The sequence below is a fragment of the Marmota marmota genome, unplaced genomic scaffold (assembly GCF_001458135.2).
Source record: "Marmota marmota marmota unplaced genomic scaffold, marMar, whole genome shotgun sequence".
NCBI lineage: Eukaryota > Metazoa > Chordata > Mammalia > Rodentia > Sciuridae > Marmota > Marmota marmota.
The window spans coordinates 15,366,222-15,382,465 of record NW_025999932.1 but is presented as its reverse complement, the minus strand read 5'-3'; the positions used below and the strand labels follow the sequence as shown (position 1 = coordinate 15,382,465).

The 16,244-nt window shown below is 41.5% G+C and overlaps 1 protein-coding gene across 3 annotated transcripts in view; it reads left to right on the top strand.

The window, feature by feature from the left end:
- Positions 1 to 16,244, top strand: part of Gpc6 (glypican 6) — a 1,056,803-nt gene that overhangs the window by 1,016,365 nt on the left and 24,194 nt on the right. For all 3 annotated transcript variants that reach the window (XM_048800750.1, XM_048800751.1, XM_048800752.1), the window contains one exon: positions 13,814 to 13,950. In XM_048800750.1, coding sequence (XP_048656707.1) covers positions 13,814 to 13,950 — 137 coding nt within the window. The remainder of the gene's footprint in view (positions 1 to 13,813; positions 13,951 to 16,244) is intronic.

Sequence of the window (16,244 nt, the reverse complement as noted above, 5' to 3'; positions counted from 1 at the left end):
GCCACCAGGCAGCTGTGGCTATTGAGTACTGGAAATGTGCTGTAAGTCAAAATCCGCAGCCATTAGCCTACTGCAGCTACTGAGCACTGGACGTGTCCCTGGGGTGAACTGAGATGGACTGTAAGACACAATACAAACCGGATTTCAAAGACTTAGCATAAAAATGAATGTTAATGATCTCATTATACATTTTCACAATCATGTGATGAAACCATAATATTTGGAGGGGTTGGTGTAAATAAAATGCATTAATAAAATTAACTTCAATTCACAATTTTAATGTAGCTATTAGGAAATTTTTAATTACATATGTAGCTCACAATTGTAGCTTGCATTGTATTCCCAGTGGATATCACTCCTTAGACTCTGATTGCTTCCTTGCCCAGAATAGCCATCCTGCCATTTTTCAAGGTGGTTCCTCTTCCACTGGAGCTAAAACAGGGCATATCTGACATCTCTGCAGTTGTAGGGGACTCAGGGCACCCATATAGGTTATCAGATGCTTAATGTGTAAAGGTAAAAGTCAAATACTATTGTGTCACTTGGGTCCAATCATAAAAGGAGTAGATGGCTCTCCCTAGTTGATGCCCCATGGGGTAAATTGGATCTTTAAGGTAACCAGATGGCTCCCAGGAACAGGTAATTTACCTCACAGGGGTAAGAGCTTGATTTCCAAAAGGGAGTGCAGTTTAGTCACCCTATGCCATCTGTCCCTGTGGTGATGTTTCTACTCATTAAGAACTTTCGGTTCCAAGTACCCTAGCAATATATTAACTTACTAAGTTTTATTGAATCCTTAAGAGAGAGCTGAAAAGAAGGAGGCATTTTCCTCCATCTTGAAACCCAGTTTGTAGGGAGATTACTCAACTTTGCCAAAATCACGATTTTGGCAAACACTTTTCCATGCACCTCCCTTTTGGTCTCCCCTGTTGAGGGAACATTGCATCTCTGAGCTTTTGCCACTCAGGGCTCCTCTGCCAAGAAAAGCTCCTTCCAACTCTATGGCCTGAGATTGCTGCTTGTCCTTCAAGGTCCATTTTAATCGCCACTTCTCCCTTGAAGCCTTCCTCCACCCCTCTCCCTTCTTTATAATAAAATATTGCTGGTACTTCTCCCAAACACCCAACAACCATTAAACATAAGAGACATTTATTATGTTTATTTATATGTACGTATCTTTGTTCCATGAGTGGTAGGTTTGATGAAGTTAGCAGCAAATCTTACACATTCCCAGGATCTTTAAAGTGCAGGTGCATTGTAGATTCTAAACAAGGGTGATGTGTGTGTGTGTGTGTGTGTGTATTGGGGGTGGGGGGCACATGCACGTGCACAAATGTGTTTATTTTGATGAACTGACTCCCAAAAATAGGCCCTAAGCCATCATTTCTCCATAAAATATACAGGTTTACAAGGAAGATGTCCCCTCCAATAGCAATCAGTTTATTTTGAATGCTAGAATTTACATTTCTAGAATTTACATTTCATTCACAATTTAATTTGGAGTTTCAGAAATTAAAATCTGCCTGTATTCTTCATTCTTTCATTGACTATCTATCAAGTACTACTATAACCCAGCACTGTGCTAAGAGGCGGGACACACATACCCTAGTATGTAGTTAACACAAAAGGAAAGCAGCTGTATCTCTGTAACCTCTGCAGGCAAGGAGGGAAGACCCACAAGCATAATGAACAGGGAAATCTTTGTGGCAGGAAAGAACAAAGGGATAACTGAGAAAGTCCTTATGGAGAGGCCCTGTTGGCTCTGGGTATCAAGGTAGGAGCACTAAAAGAAAGATGGTCAAGTAGAGTACCACAGAATTATCCACAAGAGCATGCTCTTCTTCTCCCACTCTGCAGTCTCCATGTTTGAATTAGAGTTCAGAGGCTTGCTTGGGGCCTGTGAGCTACTTTCCTGGGTGTGTATAGTAGCATTTCACTCTGTTCTTCCTAGAAGGCCCTTAAGCCAAATTCACTAGCCACTAAACTCAAACCAATTTCCAGCTCAACCCATGAAGGAAAAAGCAAGACATTGTGTTCTATCATAAATGTAAAAACTACAATGCCAAAGAGGCACATATTATGTAGCACTCAGTACATGTCTACAGAGTTAAGTACAAATCAAATCACATATGCCCCAAAAAGATTTATCTGCTTCTTATTTCCTGTTCCACAAAAGATGTAAGGACAACCCATATCTACCCTAAATAGGTTTAGTACTTAGATAAATCTGCTGTCTGCTTACCACTTGCAGAAGATGTTTTTCTATACTGCATCTAACCCACCTTTCAATATGTGTTCCACCACTCTGGGTTGAGCAAGAAGATTTTTTTCTGATTCTTGATAAACATCAAATATCTGAATGGCTTCAGAGAAAAACCAGAATACACATCTGTATCCCAGTTCTGGTGTGGGAGACTAAAGCCCCAAGTGTTCAGAATTAAATGATAAATTCTAAAATGCTGAAGATTGCCTGAGCTCTAGGTGCAACACTTCTCTCCGCCTCCTCCCCCCTCTCTAATTAGCAGACATACTTGTAATGTCCTGGATTTTGTTTCCTGAAGCTGAGATTTCAATATCGTGAGAGTCACTTCAGGTGGTTATGAGCTTAACAGAATCCCTGTGTTATGTCAATCACGGAGAAGTGGAGCTCAAGCCTCTGTTTGGATTCTCTGGGTGCCATCAAAGCCCCTGTGAAGGGGAGGTACGCTTGAAGTAATAGCTAGCAAAGAACAGGAATTCTTCAGCAACACCACGATTCACAACATCCAGCTTTTTTCTTTCACATTGGCAAAATTAGACTCTAAACTTTCCCTAGCAGTTTTCTAAATTAGTGCTAATTTCTAGGCTAATGCTGTTAAGGGGGTTCAATCCACAACACTACCACGATCCTGTTGGCAACGTCAAGAAATAGAAGAAAGCTGCCTTTCAAACCATGAAGAAATTCCTAGAGTTTTCATTCTATAATGATGATAGAATAGACGATGGTGAGAGCAGGGGTCAGTTTTTAAATATCCAAACTGCTTCAATGTGCCTCATATAACTACTAGGAATGCAGCGTCTCTCTTCTTTGAGGCTGCACCTGAGATCTCTGCCCAGCATGCTAAAGAGTGCTTTTAATAACCTCATTTAGAGTCAGCACTGGTCACAAATCATGCTCCAGATGAGGGCAGCTCCTCCAGAATGTCTGTCTACACAGCCAAAACCATGTGAAGAAATGGTAGAGGCCAAGGTCAGCCACCAACAAGGACAGAGCCAGTATCCACGTGGAGAGCAGAGGCTGCACACGCCCACCATCAACAATGAAGCAAAAGCAGGCAGCAGAGAAAGCTGAGCTCACTCTTGGAGTGTGAAACCAGCTGACGTTCAGGAAGGAACCAAGCAGACCAGGGCATAAAGTTGGAGCCTCGGTCTTGATGCCAATCACAGGAGGAGGGACAAGGTGATGGCCATAACAACAACCTCCAGAACTGCCCAGAGAGAAGTGACTTACCAAGGGCCAAGCGGCCATTGCTGAGTCCTCTCTCATGGATGTTGATATGCACCATAGAAAACTCATAATGGAGTCTGGGTGAGTCTGCTGAGAACCCTCTAGAAGCTTTGGCCCGTGGGAGTTCTGTTGAACTTCAAAATTCCATGATCCAGCAGTAAAACCAGTCCTCAAAGTCATTTCATATCTGGTATTCTTGAGAAGTAAATAGCACCACAACTGAGTTACCTGCTATGCAAAGAAATTCTTTGGTTTCATCGGAATAAATGACTTTCTTTTTCTCTTCTCTGTTGAATTTAATAGATGTTGTTAGATCAGTGCCAAACTGTATCATCCCTTGATGGCATGTGGAACATTTACTAACTTGTCTAAAATGGAACACTATACAAAATGGGGCACCATCAGAATATTAGGTGTACAAACGAAGCACTGAAAGTTTGTTGTTGTTTTCTTAAAACCTGATGCAAAAATCTGATCTGAACAGCATAGGAAGATATTTATGATGTTTCCCATATTTATTTCACTTTGGGATCAGTGTTTTGCCAGAAAGGGACCCCATCTGTCTTTTCAAGGTCATGCCCTTCATAGAGTGGGCTCATCTAGCCAAGAAATTCCAATGGGAAGCCAGAAGGGGCTAATTCAGCCTCTTCAAATTTTTCATCCAATTCCCGATCCCCTGAGAAAGTCAACAAAACTAAGCATTGTCTTTTTGAAACTTCAAAGATTCTCTCACTTCCTATCGGGTTTTTTATCCTCCTTCGTTTTTCCTGCAAAATGCATGAGTGTTTGTCTCCTTGGGGTGTCATGTTAAAAGCACCATGCCACAGGGGAAATGTATGTCGCATGGTAACAGACTCGAAGTTGCTATTGAATTCCCTGGGAATATCTGATGCAGCCCAGAACGTGGGCTGGTTTTAGGTTGCACAGTGACTCGAGGACTCTGTGGAATGCTGCTCAAATTATGTGGGCAAAATCTTCGTTAGGTTCACTGACAGGCTGGATTCAATAAGAGCCCTGCTGCTGTCCCCAGACAGACTTAGAAGTTTCCTGAAAGAGAACATGTTACAAGGTGATTTCTCCACCAGTGTTACGGAACTTACCCAAACATTACACTGTAGACAGGGACAGTCTGAGACGTGAAGAATAACACCAGAGAGTTTCACAAACTCATAGTAAATGGGAAGCTGATGTTGTGTGAGCCGAGTGCTAAAAGCTACTTTCAGAAGACATGGATTTCAGTCTAGGCTTCCACACAATTGCAGCAAGTAGACTGAGCCTGTGATGTCTCCAGTTTCCTCGCTGAGCCGGATGGCATTAGTAAGCCCTACTTCCTCCAAGGATATTAGGGAGGTGGTATTTATAGACATTTGGCCATGTCAGAAAAATGAGTATTCCCTCCGAGTGTTCGGGAGTCTAAACACTGCTCCCGACTGCACCAGTTCTGAATCGTGTGGAAGGCGCTGTCCAGGTCCATCCACAGGCCCTGCTCGACTCTTTTTTTTTTTTTTTTTTTTCCTGTGGAATATATGTGTAATAAGAATTGTAATGCATAAAAAGTACATGTATAAAGGCATGAATTGGCATAAAACATACTTTTTATACAAAGATATGAAAAATTGTACTCTATATGCATAATAAGAATTGTAATGCATTCTGTTGTCCTGTATTTAAAAAATAAGATCAATAAAACTAAAAAAAAAAAAAAGAAAAGAAAAGAAGGAAGACCAGTAGAATAGAGGAAGGGGAACAGGAGAGATAGGAGGCAAGAAAAAGGGAAAGAAAAAGATAAAAAAGAGCAAGCACACACAAATTTAATACAGAAAAGGAAAAGCCTGGTTGAGACCTGTGGCCTGGTCCACAGGTTGACAGATCAGATGACCTCGGTGAAAAGGAAGAGGAGGGTCCTGGCAGTTTGTTAAAAAAGCCCACTCCTTAATGGATTCCAGGGCAGGCGGGTTTCTCTGGAGAGAGGCCTAGTGTGCTGTTTTTATAGCCAATACTGCAGCCTGGCCAGGCAATGGGAGCCTTTAGGCCCAGCCCTGAATCATATGACCTGAGGCTTCATCACCTCCACTCTAAGAACTGGCTGTCTGATGAATTCTTGGCTTACTCTGCTGTTTAACCTCTGAGAAAGTACAGACAGCTGTAGTAGGATCTGCTTCTCTGAACTCAATTCTAGGCCCAAAGTTCTAGGGAAAAAAAATTCTCAAAGAAATGAGAGAGAAAAAAATGAGTTGAAAATATTTTTTTTTGTGTGTGTATTAAACATGTGTTTTGCATGTGTATGTGTTTTGGATGCTGAAGACTGAACTCAGCCTGCTCGACTCTTAAAGCAGCACGCAGGGCTTGAATCCTGACACAGGGTCACAGTGAGTGACTTGGGGCTCCAAGACAAGGTCATTCTTCTCCAGAGTAAAGCTGGGCAAGCTCTCTGTTTCCAAAGCTGGATTATTAAACTCTTAGGATGCAAGACTGGTTTTATGCATCACAAATTTCCCTTAAGTTGACCAAGGAAAGTGGCCTTATCTAGGAGGTAAAAGGCAGGCCACCTTCATTTCTTCAAACAGATTGCTTTCCAAAGCTAACAAATGACCTTCAGACTATAAAATATTCACATTGTTTTTTTTTCCTTTAAGATGTATTATTTAGTGTGTAGCCCTTTAAATATTAATCGTCTTTTTTTTTCTTAAAGATTTGGTATATATTATTTACATCCGGTTACATTATGTTTTTATACAAATGAAATAGGCACGTGGTAATCTTTCTGAAGTCAGAGCAAATAGGGGAGGGGGGCCAAATGCACACAACAGGTACCCAGGGAAGAGAGTTCCAGTCCAGGGACGGTTGAGGTAGGACAGCAGATGGGCCTTTCACAGTGGCTGCCCAGGGACGGCCCAGAGGAAGTAAAGCATCCAGGGAAACAGACTTTGGACCTCGGGTGGATGGATAGACAGCCACGGGCAAATCTCTTGAAGGAGAAAGTCCAATAAGATGGAATTTGCTCCATTTCTGGTTAGATTGTCGTGTATCTCCCCCAAGCTAAGATTGCCTCTGAGGCCTCTGAGGCTCTTCCTTCATACCTGTGTAAATGACACCAGGAATGACATTTAGGGTGACAGGAACCTAGAATCCTAATTAGGGGATGGGAGACATCACCTGAGATCCCTCTTGCTGCAGGGGTAGTCAGGTCAAGGAAATAGACTTTTTTTTTCTAATGGCCTGACTGAATTTACCCATGCCTTCCTTATTCTCCAAAGGAAAAGTCCAGACAGTGCAGCTGGCAGAAAATCGATAATTTTTGAAATCTTACTTCCCTTAGCAGATAATTGGCAATGCTGTTCATGTAAGTATTCATTCAACAAATATTTATTAAGCATCAGCTACACACAAAGCACTGTTTGCCGAGTCTTGGGTGGTGGAGCAGATACCCCCCAGGAGTTGGGAACGTGCCGCTCCTCCTTAGCGGAAGACCAGTAGCTAAAAGCAATGGCTTCTGCCCATGTCAACTCATCCTGTTCTTGGAGGTAAAAACTTGGGAAGACACAATGCCTTTTTTTGTTTTGAATCCCTCTGGATAGAATTACTAATTATCTTGCTTCCTAATCGTTCCCATGACAGACTTTAGCAGTCACAAAAGAGCAAATATCATCAGTAAAGTTTTACTTGCTTAGAAAGGAATATGGTGTTTCCCAGAAAGAACATTTCCAGACAAATTGGTATCAGTATGCCCATAGTCCTGTGCTTCCCCACGAATGGAATGTGCTCTGTATCTGCTCACCCCACCAGGCAGCGCCAGTAGGAACTCTTCGAGGGCGACAACTCTATGCTAGTCATCTTTGTATTTCGAGTGTAGCATGAACCTGACTCATAAAAGATGCATATGAGCAACAAAAAAAACCTTTTTCTTATTTGACCAATGTGTTGAAACTTTTTCTAAATTGTATTACACTTCCCTGTCTTGTTAAACTGATTTCACTGCAAGTTACTGAATTTTTCCTTGTTAAGTCGTTGATTCAAAATATATTATGTGAGTCCCTGTACCTCTATCAGCAACATATTCAGGATCACAGACACCCAGCATACTTATAATTATTTATGCATGAATTATGTATTAGCACTGCTGAACTAATACATTCTGTACCTTGTGAAGTTCGTGCAAAATAGAGACTTTTGAAGGATGAGATTAAGATAAAACAAAGAATCATTATTATTTTTACTTTGTAACATCACAGATGTAGCAAGAAGAAGCTAGGAGAATTTTGAATGCTTTCAACAACAAGAAATAATAAGTGTTGGAGGAGATAGATGTGATTTGAACATGACATCTATCAAGATATCAAGAAGCACATGTACTCCATAAATATGTTCAGTTACAATATGTCAATTAAAATAACAAAAATCTTTAAAAGAGTAAGAGAAATATAGTAGACTCCCCCCAACACACACATACACACACACACACACACACACACACGCTATGATTTCCCCTTTTGCAGGTTCAGTTGCCAATGGTCAACCATGACTCAAAAATATTACATGAAAAATTCCAGAAATAAATACTTCAAAAGTTTCAGTTGCACATTTTTCTGAGTAGCATGATGAAATCTCAGGCCATCCTCTCTACCCCACCCAGGAAGTGGATCTTCCCTTTGTCCGGTTTATCCACTCTATCCATGCTACCTCACCTGCATTGGAATAGCTGGGTGATCCAGGATCACCCAGACGGGGTAGGACTCAGCCTGCTGAGCCCTCAAAGAGGTCAATGGCAGCCTGAAGTTGTGTCACAGTGCCTATGTCATGTACCTCCCTTCATCACACCCAGTAGGAATTACACCATCTCACATTACCCAAGCAAAAATGTTAACTCACTATAATAGGATGTCTTGAGACAGATAGACTGCATCCAACTAACTTTAATTACAGCACATTGTTATAATTCTTCTATTTTATTATTGTTGTTGATATTCTCCTACAGATAAAGCTTTACCATGGACATGTATGTATAGGAAAAGACATGGTCTATAACGGGGCTCTTTACTATCCCTGGTTTTAAGCATCCATGGGGGTCCTGGGGCCAGAGGGCTCCTGTATTCTGCCTGATATTTCATCCTTCACTTGATCTTGCATTGTTTGAAATGAAAGAAATCGAAAGTTTTCCTTAAAAGCCATTTTCCATTGAATGAGTTAAAACTAGGTAATCTAATCTATAAACACATTTAACTACGTATATGCTCTGTCAATATACCAGCAGCAAGCTAATGGAAGTGGAAACGTGAAAGGCTTTCTCCTTCTGTAGGGTGACTGAGAGATGGCCATCGCCATATAGACCGACTGAAAACGTCCATCTCTCAATGAAATATTAATAAAGCTTAATTTCTCTTGTGTTCTTATATTTTAGAAATAGAAATGGAACTTCCAGTGTTTTTATCCTGAGTCACACTGAATCACTTGCATGTCCCCAGAGAGGCACACCCAGCCTCACCAGCCCAGCATACATACTCGGAAGACCAGAGCTATAAGCAACAACACTATTAAGCCTAGTAGTTAAGAATGACAATTTCCAAGTCTACGTTTGAACTTGAATCTCACTCCATCATTTACTAGATTTGTGACAAGTTTTTGAGCCTCCCTGAGCCCCTGTTTCTCAATTGCATGAAGAGTATAATGACAATATTCTAGCACAGAGGTGTAAAGATTGACCAAGTGTCCCAGCTCAATGACAGCTCATGGTTAGCCCTACTGCTGCGGATCAATGATGACCCTACGCCTTAAACTCACCCAGTGAGGCTCTTAAAAGTCACAGGCCTTGACAACAGTGTCTTATTTCTTTCTCAGCTTCATTATCTTTAACTTTTTCAAGCTATACTAAAGTGGCCAAAAATATCAGTAAAATTTAATACATCCATAAACCACTTGCATAAACTCAATAATAGTTGAGGGGTTTTCTGTTTTCAGGCAAGACACAATGACATTCTATCCTTAGATATCTCAGCATGAATCTCCTGCAAGTAATAGCAATCTCCTACATGACCACAACATCAAGATCATGCTTAAGAAAATTAACAGTAATTCAGCAGCGCCAACTGCTCTCTGTTCTATATTCCCAATCTCCCAGTTGTTTCAAAACTCAGAGCTGTGTGGCTGCTTCCAAATCCAGGACTCAGTGAAGGTCTTACACTTGGCATTTGATTGTTGTGTTTTTAGTTTCTTTTCACCCAGAACAGTCTTTCTGCCTCTGTTGATTTATTTATTTACTTGGGCTCTTTTGAAGAATGGAGCCAGTTGTCTTATGTAATGTCTCATTCATTGGTGTGTCTGATCATTTATTTAGGATATTACTGATTTGTTTCTCTATCCTTAGTATTTCCTGTAAACTAGACAGGAAGTAAGAAATTTGATGAGATTCAAGTAAAGTATTTGGGCACAATTATTTTTTATGTGAAATAGTGAGATAAGAGTGGCATTAGCAGTCACTCTGTCTTGTCAACTTCTTCCTTCTTTGTCTAATTGTACAGTGTGTAGGGTTAGGTACAAGAAGGGTGCCACTGTCTTCCCATAGAGCATTTTCATGGACCTTTCTGATGGGATTTAAATGGAGCATATACATCTCTACTGAAGTCAGTTGTGGAAATTGTCAGAAATAAGAAGGAACTCCACATAAATCCTAAAGGAGGGCTCAGGTTTTCCCTGTGAACTCCAACAGTATATATTTGGATCAGATTTCATAGCATAGGTGGAAAAATTTAACACTTAGGTCTTAATAACATCAGTAATACAACAGCATAGCTCATATACTACTGGACTAACAGTAAATAACATTAGCAAGTACTGTTGAGAGTTCCTTCATCCTAGAGTAGTTCATTGGTGAAGCAGACAAAGAAACATTATTATAAATTTTGTATTTGATCCCGTTTGTCTCTACCACATTTTTGTGTTGTTAATGAATTAGGGCTCATTGTTATTGTCGGCAATATAGTTGTACCAAGAGTGCTGCTTAATCTAAAGCTCAGCTCACAGTTGTGTGCAGTTAAGTTCCCAGGAAAAACAAAACAAAACTCAGGTCTGGAGCTACAGTACAGCAGTTACATAGATTGTTCAGAAATTAAAAAAAAAAATACGTAAAACAAGAAAATATTTCTAAACAATGTGAGGATCGAAAAACTTTCCTGATACTGAAAAATAAGCTGCAATCATTCAGACATGCTTGGGAATCAAAGGCATGTTCTATTGCAATGGCTAATAGCATCCATTTGTTCAGCTGTCTGCCTCAGCATCACAGTCTGGAGGTGAATTGGCCAGCTTCCCTGCAGAATGTTAAAACAGCATTTACATTTCTCACTGCTCCTTTGCTGTTATCTCCTTCAATTGAACATTGAAAACGCACAGCTACCAAAATGCCAGAGCGAACATGTCCTGATTCTAAAATGTGCTGCAGTGAAAAATTACAGAAGACCACTCTCCCATCCTTACGAGGGGCTCCCCACACGGCCAGGTATGTGTCCCCTTCTCCTTCCAGCCCTTTTGGAATGAAGATCACATGTTATTGTGATCCCCAGCTATTTAGTGTTAGTGATATCATCTATGACCTTGTAACGGAAGGGGACAATTAAAACCATTATCTCAGTTGACATTTATTAAGCACCTACTGTGTGCCAGGACACATGTGATGAACGTTTGCCAGTTTTTAGCACTGAAAATTCAGCATCCTGGAAATCCCCAAGTCCCAGACAACCTGGGATGGTTGGTTACTCGACCCTTTGCTAGGCACTGATAGAAGACAAATTGCAACCTTAATTCCCACCATCAAGAAGCACCAGGCTAAGAGAATTGGCAAAGTAAGGCAACCATCAGCTTGGAGAGATGAGTACCTGGATTGTCGGCAGCGCCCCATGCCGTGCAGATAGTTGAGTAAATCTAGCAGGGTGCCAGAGAATGCACTTTGGAGGATACAATGCCTGAGCTTGATTTAAAGAATGAGCAGCACAACAGTCACAGTGAAATTTTACACTATGAAAAGAGGAGATGCCTGGGGACAGACAGCAGGCCGCTGCATTCTGTCTGAGTCTCAGTATCCATATATCTGGTTTAGATCCCACAGCGTGAAGGTAGGATTTTTAATGTGGAATAAGCAAAAGTGAGAATATTCATTTTCACTGGGCTTTAATATGACACAGAATAAAACTGACAGTGTTTCAGTCCCAAAGATGGTGACTGTTTTCTGAACAACAAATAAATCTGTAATACCTATTTCCCCCCCCCCAGGGGTTTGTGTTAAAAAGAGTGGAAATTAGTGTCTTGGGGTGGTGGCCCTTATTAGAGATTAGGGACCCCAAAGTAGACACCATGAAGAACAAATAAAATGCAAGGAAGTGCTTTTGTTGTTGTTGTGGTTTTTTAGCATTTTTTAATTTTGAAAGAAATTCAAACTTACAAAAAACTTGCATTTTAAGACTAAATTGCTTTATAGACTCTTCATTCAGATTAATCAATTATTAAAAGTTTGCCCCATTAACTTTCTCTCTCCTTTACACATATATGTATTTACCATTACTGAACTATTACAAAGCAAGTTGTGAAAATCCTGCTCTTTTAACTCTAAATACTCCTGCATGTATCTCCTAGGAATAGTACATTTTCCTATATTACCTACCCAGTGTGATCTGAGAACTGGGAAATTTAGCAAATGACAATATTATTATCCGAGAGTCAGTGTACAGATTTTGCCTCCTATCTCAGTAATGTCCATTACGGCCATTTTTTTCTGACGTAGTATTCCAATCCAGGCTTGTGTGTCCCATTTGGACACGGTGGCTCTTGTTCTTAATCTGAAAGAGCTCTTTCTTCAGTGTTTCTTTTGTCCTTTGTGAGTGACATTTTGGAATAGAGTCCGGCTGTTCTTTACAATGTCCCTTGGTCTGGGTTTGTCTGATGTGTCCTTATGATTAGATCCATATGAATTTTGGCTGCCTAAGTGATGTCTTTCTTGGCACATCACATCAGGTGGTACACGGTATCAATTTGTCCCATTACTCTGATCACTTGGTGAGGGTACATCCTATGCCAAGTTTTTGCACTGTAAAACCACCAGCTTTCCTTTTGTAATTAATGTGTAATCTGTGGGAGCTGCTTTGGGAATGTGTAAATATGCTCATCAAATGTTTAGCCAGGGTTCTTTGCATCTGTATGAGTCTTCTAGGGATGCCCTAATAGTATCACAAACTGCGTGGCTTGAAAGGACAGAAAGTTATTGTCTCACAGCTCTGGGGGACAGCAGTCGGAAATGAAGGTGCCAGCAGAGTTGGTTCCTTCTGAGGTTGTGAGGGAAGGGTCTGTCTCAGGCCACTCTCCTTAGCTGGTAAAGAGCCATCTTCTTCCTATGTCTTCACATCATCCTCTCTCTATGACCATCTCTGTGTCCAGATTTCCCCTTTGCATAAAGATGCCAAATTGAGTTAGGGGACACCTTAATGTTTAGCTTTCACTTCTTTACTTCTGTAAAGACCCTGTCTCAAAATCAACTCGCATTCTGAGGTACTTTGAGTCCAAGAATACCAATCTGTGGGACACAATTCAACCCATAACTGGTATACTGTATCTCTCCATGGACTTTCCCAGTGTTTGCCCAGACAGAACAGGAAATCATGAACCTCAATGTTCATTATGAAACCCAAATGGCATTGACTCCTGTCCCTGTTTTCCACAAGTCAGTACTGGGCCTGAAATCACCCAAGATGTCAGTACTGAGCTTCTTCTGCCATCCATCTTCAGGGCTGGGCACTGTACACTCACTGGTATTTAGAATGACTTTCTCTTCTGTGCTGGAGACTTTGAAGTGGGTTTGGTTTGCTGTTCACCAGGCAAGTATGGGCTACATGAGCCTGTCAGTGCACTAGAGCAGAGGTCACCAGCAGCTGAATTCTTGACGGTATTTATTTCTTGCAGAAACAAGTAGTCCATTAGGGAAAGTGGCTTGTCTCTTGGAATGTTGTTTTGGAGCATGTATCTGACATCCAGGCAAATGAATTCTGAAGCATATACTCAGGGTGTTTGCAATAGAGACTCCAGGCAGCGACGAGGGACCCGAAGGTGGGTGAGATGCTTCCAAAGAGTGGAAGGTCAGAAAAGAGGAAGAAACAAAGAGTCAGTTACCTGAGAACTCTGTGCTAGGAGATGAAGGAAGATGGGGTGGGGCACGTTCCCTGCAGTTTGAGGTGTCTTTCTCTTCAAAATGCTAGTTCTGTGACCTTCACCTGCATTACCTCCTCGTGTTGGAATGAGCAAAGCCTTAGAAAGACATTCACTGGCTTCCCTTGGTTTCTTGATCAGGTCACAGACATAAAAGAGAAATTGAAGCTCTCTAAAAAGGTCTGGTCGGCTTTACCCTACGCCATCTGCAAGGACGAGCGCGTGACAGCGGGCACTTCCAACGAGGAGGAGTGCTGGAATGGCCACAGCAAAGCCAGGTGAGGAGACGCGACATCCGATTGGGGCACCACACACCTCCCCTGGAAGACTCCTGGCACAACTCCACAGACCTGTTTATGCAAAAAGCAATGGAAGGTAGAAGGACACTGTCACTCAGCAACAGTTGTTGAGAATGACAGGTTTGATGGGCACCTGGGAGCACTTACTCTCAAGGTGCCATTAAGCTTGGAATCCTTGCCCTGGATGCCTCGCCAAGGGATGAGGACAGAAGGATGGTGACAGGTGCCAGGTTACACATAGCCTGAGAGCACAAAGAGCCCTTTTGTGTTCACTTAATGACTTTAAGATAGCAGAGCTATTTTTATCCATAGTTAAATTTACAGAGCCACTTTTACTCTTTTTTCCCCCATCGGGAGTTAAGCAGGAAATGAAAATTCAACTGGAATATTTATTTATTATTTATTTATTTGCACCCTTGGAGAAAAAATAAATCCAAGTGTTTATTGAAAAGATTTTTTTTTAAATAGCCAGGGATAACTAGGCAAAATATTTAATAGGCCCCGTGTCTTGGGGAGTTCCCTCCAAACCTCCCCGGCACCTCCTGATAAGAGATGGTTCTGTTTCCATCTTCCTGTCCTGCTAATCCTGGCTATGACCACTTCATAAGGAACTGTTGCATGTGTTGGTTCATCTCAGAAATGGGCGTGGCCTGGGTTCTCACAGGGTGGAGAAGTTGGATGGGGAACTGGCTGGGAGTCGGCAGACAGAACCAGAGGAGGGGGATCTGCCAGAGCCCAGCTGCAGGTGAGTGAAGCAGCTGGTAAACTGGACTCAAGAAATCTTTGGGGGTTTAACAGCAGATGGAGAAGCCAAGAGGGGACTCTATTCTGGGGCCTCTTGGGCAGTTTCAAATGTTTGAAGCAGCTGGGCTCCTAAGGGAACAAGAAGGTACGTTTGGGAACCTTCATGGAAGGTAAGCTGGAGCGAAAGCAGGGCGAGGGTAGGTGTCATTTCCACACTGCCGCCTGGTGCTTTACAGCATCCATTGGTAATGGTGTCATTAACCACAGCAGGAAGAGCTTAGTTAGCCAGGTGAAACCACCACAGCTACAGAAAGAGCTGTGACCATTTCAGGTTGCCCAAAATACCACTATCCAAATCTTGGATCACAGGAGTACAGAAGGAAATTCCTGATATTAAGAATGTGCCATTCAAAAATGTTGAATATTGCAGTGTCTGGCCATTTAAGGAGACCTCTGGCCACACTCCAGCTGTGAATGGACGGCTCTGAATGTTCTTTTCTCAGTGGCTCTACAGAAAGCCTGGAAAGGAGCAGGTGACCTGATGAGCAAGTGCTGGATTTTTCCAGCTGCTCTGTTGCCCCTCTGCGTTTACCGTTCAGCCCTGGCTAAAATGAAGGCTGTGTTTTGAACTGCATTCACACAGTCATGCATGTTGCTGGATCTTAGCACATATGTGGTTTCTTACAAAAGGAAATAATCATGATTATGGATAGTGGGAGTGACTAAACACCATTAAGAGAATGAGTGGGAGCAAAGACCATTGAAGAAGAGCGACAGATCACCTTACCTCTTAAATAATCAGCCGCTAAATACCCCCTCCCCAGGTTCAGTGAACAAATGAAATGGATCCTTATCTCTAGAAAAGACTGAGTGGGTTTACATCATTCATTCAGCTCCTCAATACATCAGCAATATTATGAAGTGAGACACTACCTATAAGATTATAAGATGCAGGTACTATAAAATGGTAGTGGGATCAGTGTGTGAAAAGGCACAGTAACTGGAGAGAGGACAGGGGTCCGGGAGGTCCAGGAGAAAGAAGACAGAGATCCAGCACCATACCACTGAATTGCAGGTTTCGGAGAAGACCATATAGGAGGGTAAACACTTGAATCAGTACCCAAGAGCCACATTTTAATTTTATCCTGTGACCAACAAGAAACATTAGAGGATTTTATACAGTGGAGGAAATGACTAAAGTTTAATGCAATAAAGTCACTTGCAGAAATATTCCAGAATTTAACCCAATACACTGTCCCTTTCATTATGCAATAAGTATATTATTAAAAAGATGAGGCTGTCAAATATTTGTGACTCAAATTGTGTTCCCCTTGAAAAATTATAATTTTATGCTTCCTTTTAGTTCCTATTTTTATTCTTCTGCTGAAAGGAAGTCTTAATATTACAACTTTATATTGACTAGCAGAGTAAATAGATAGCCAATGAAGACTTGTTGAATTAAATTTAGCTGAAGTTTTCTTCTCTTGCAAATAATTGATCTAGAAGCACACGAGATAAGTTTCTCAATT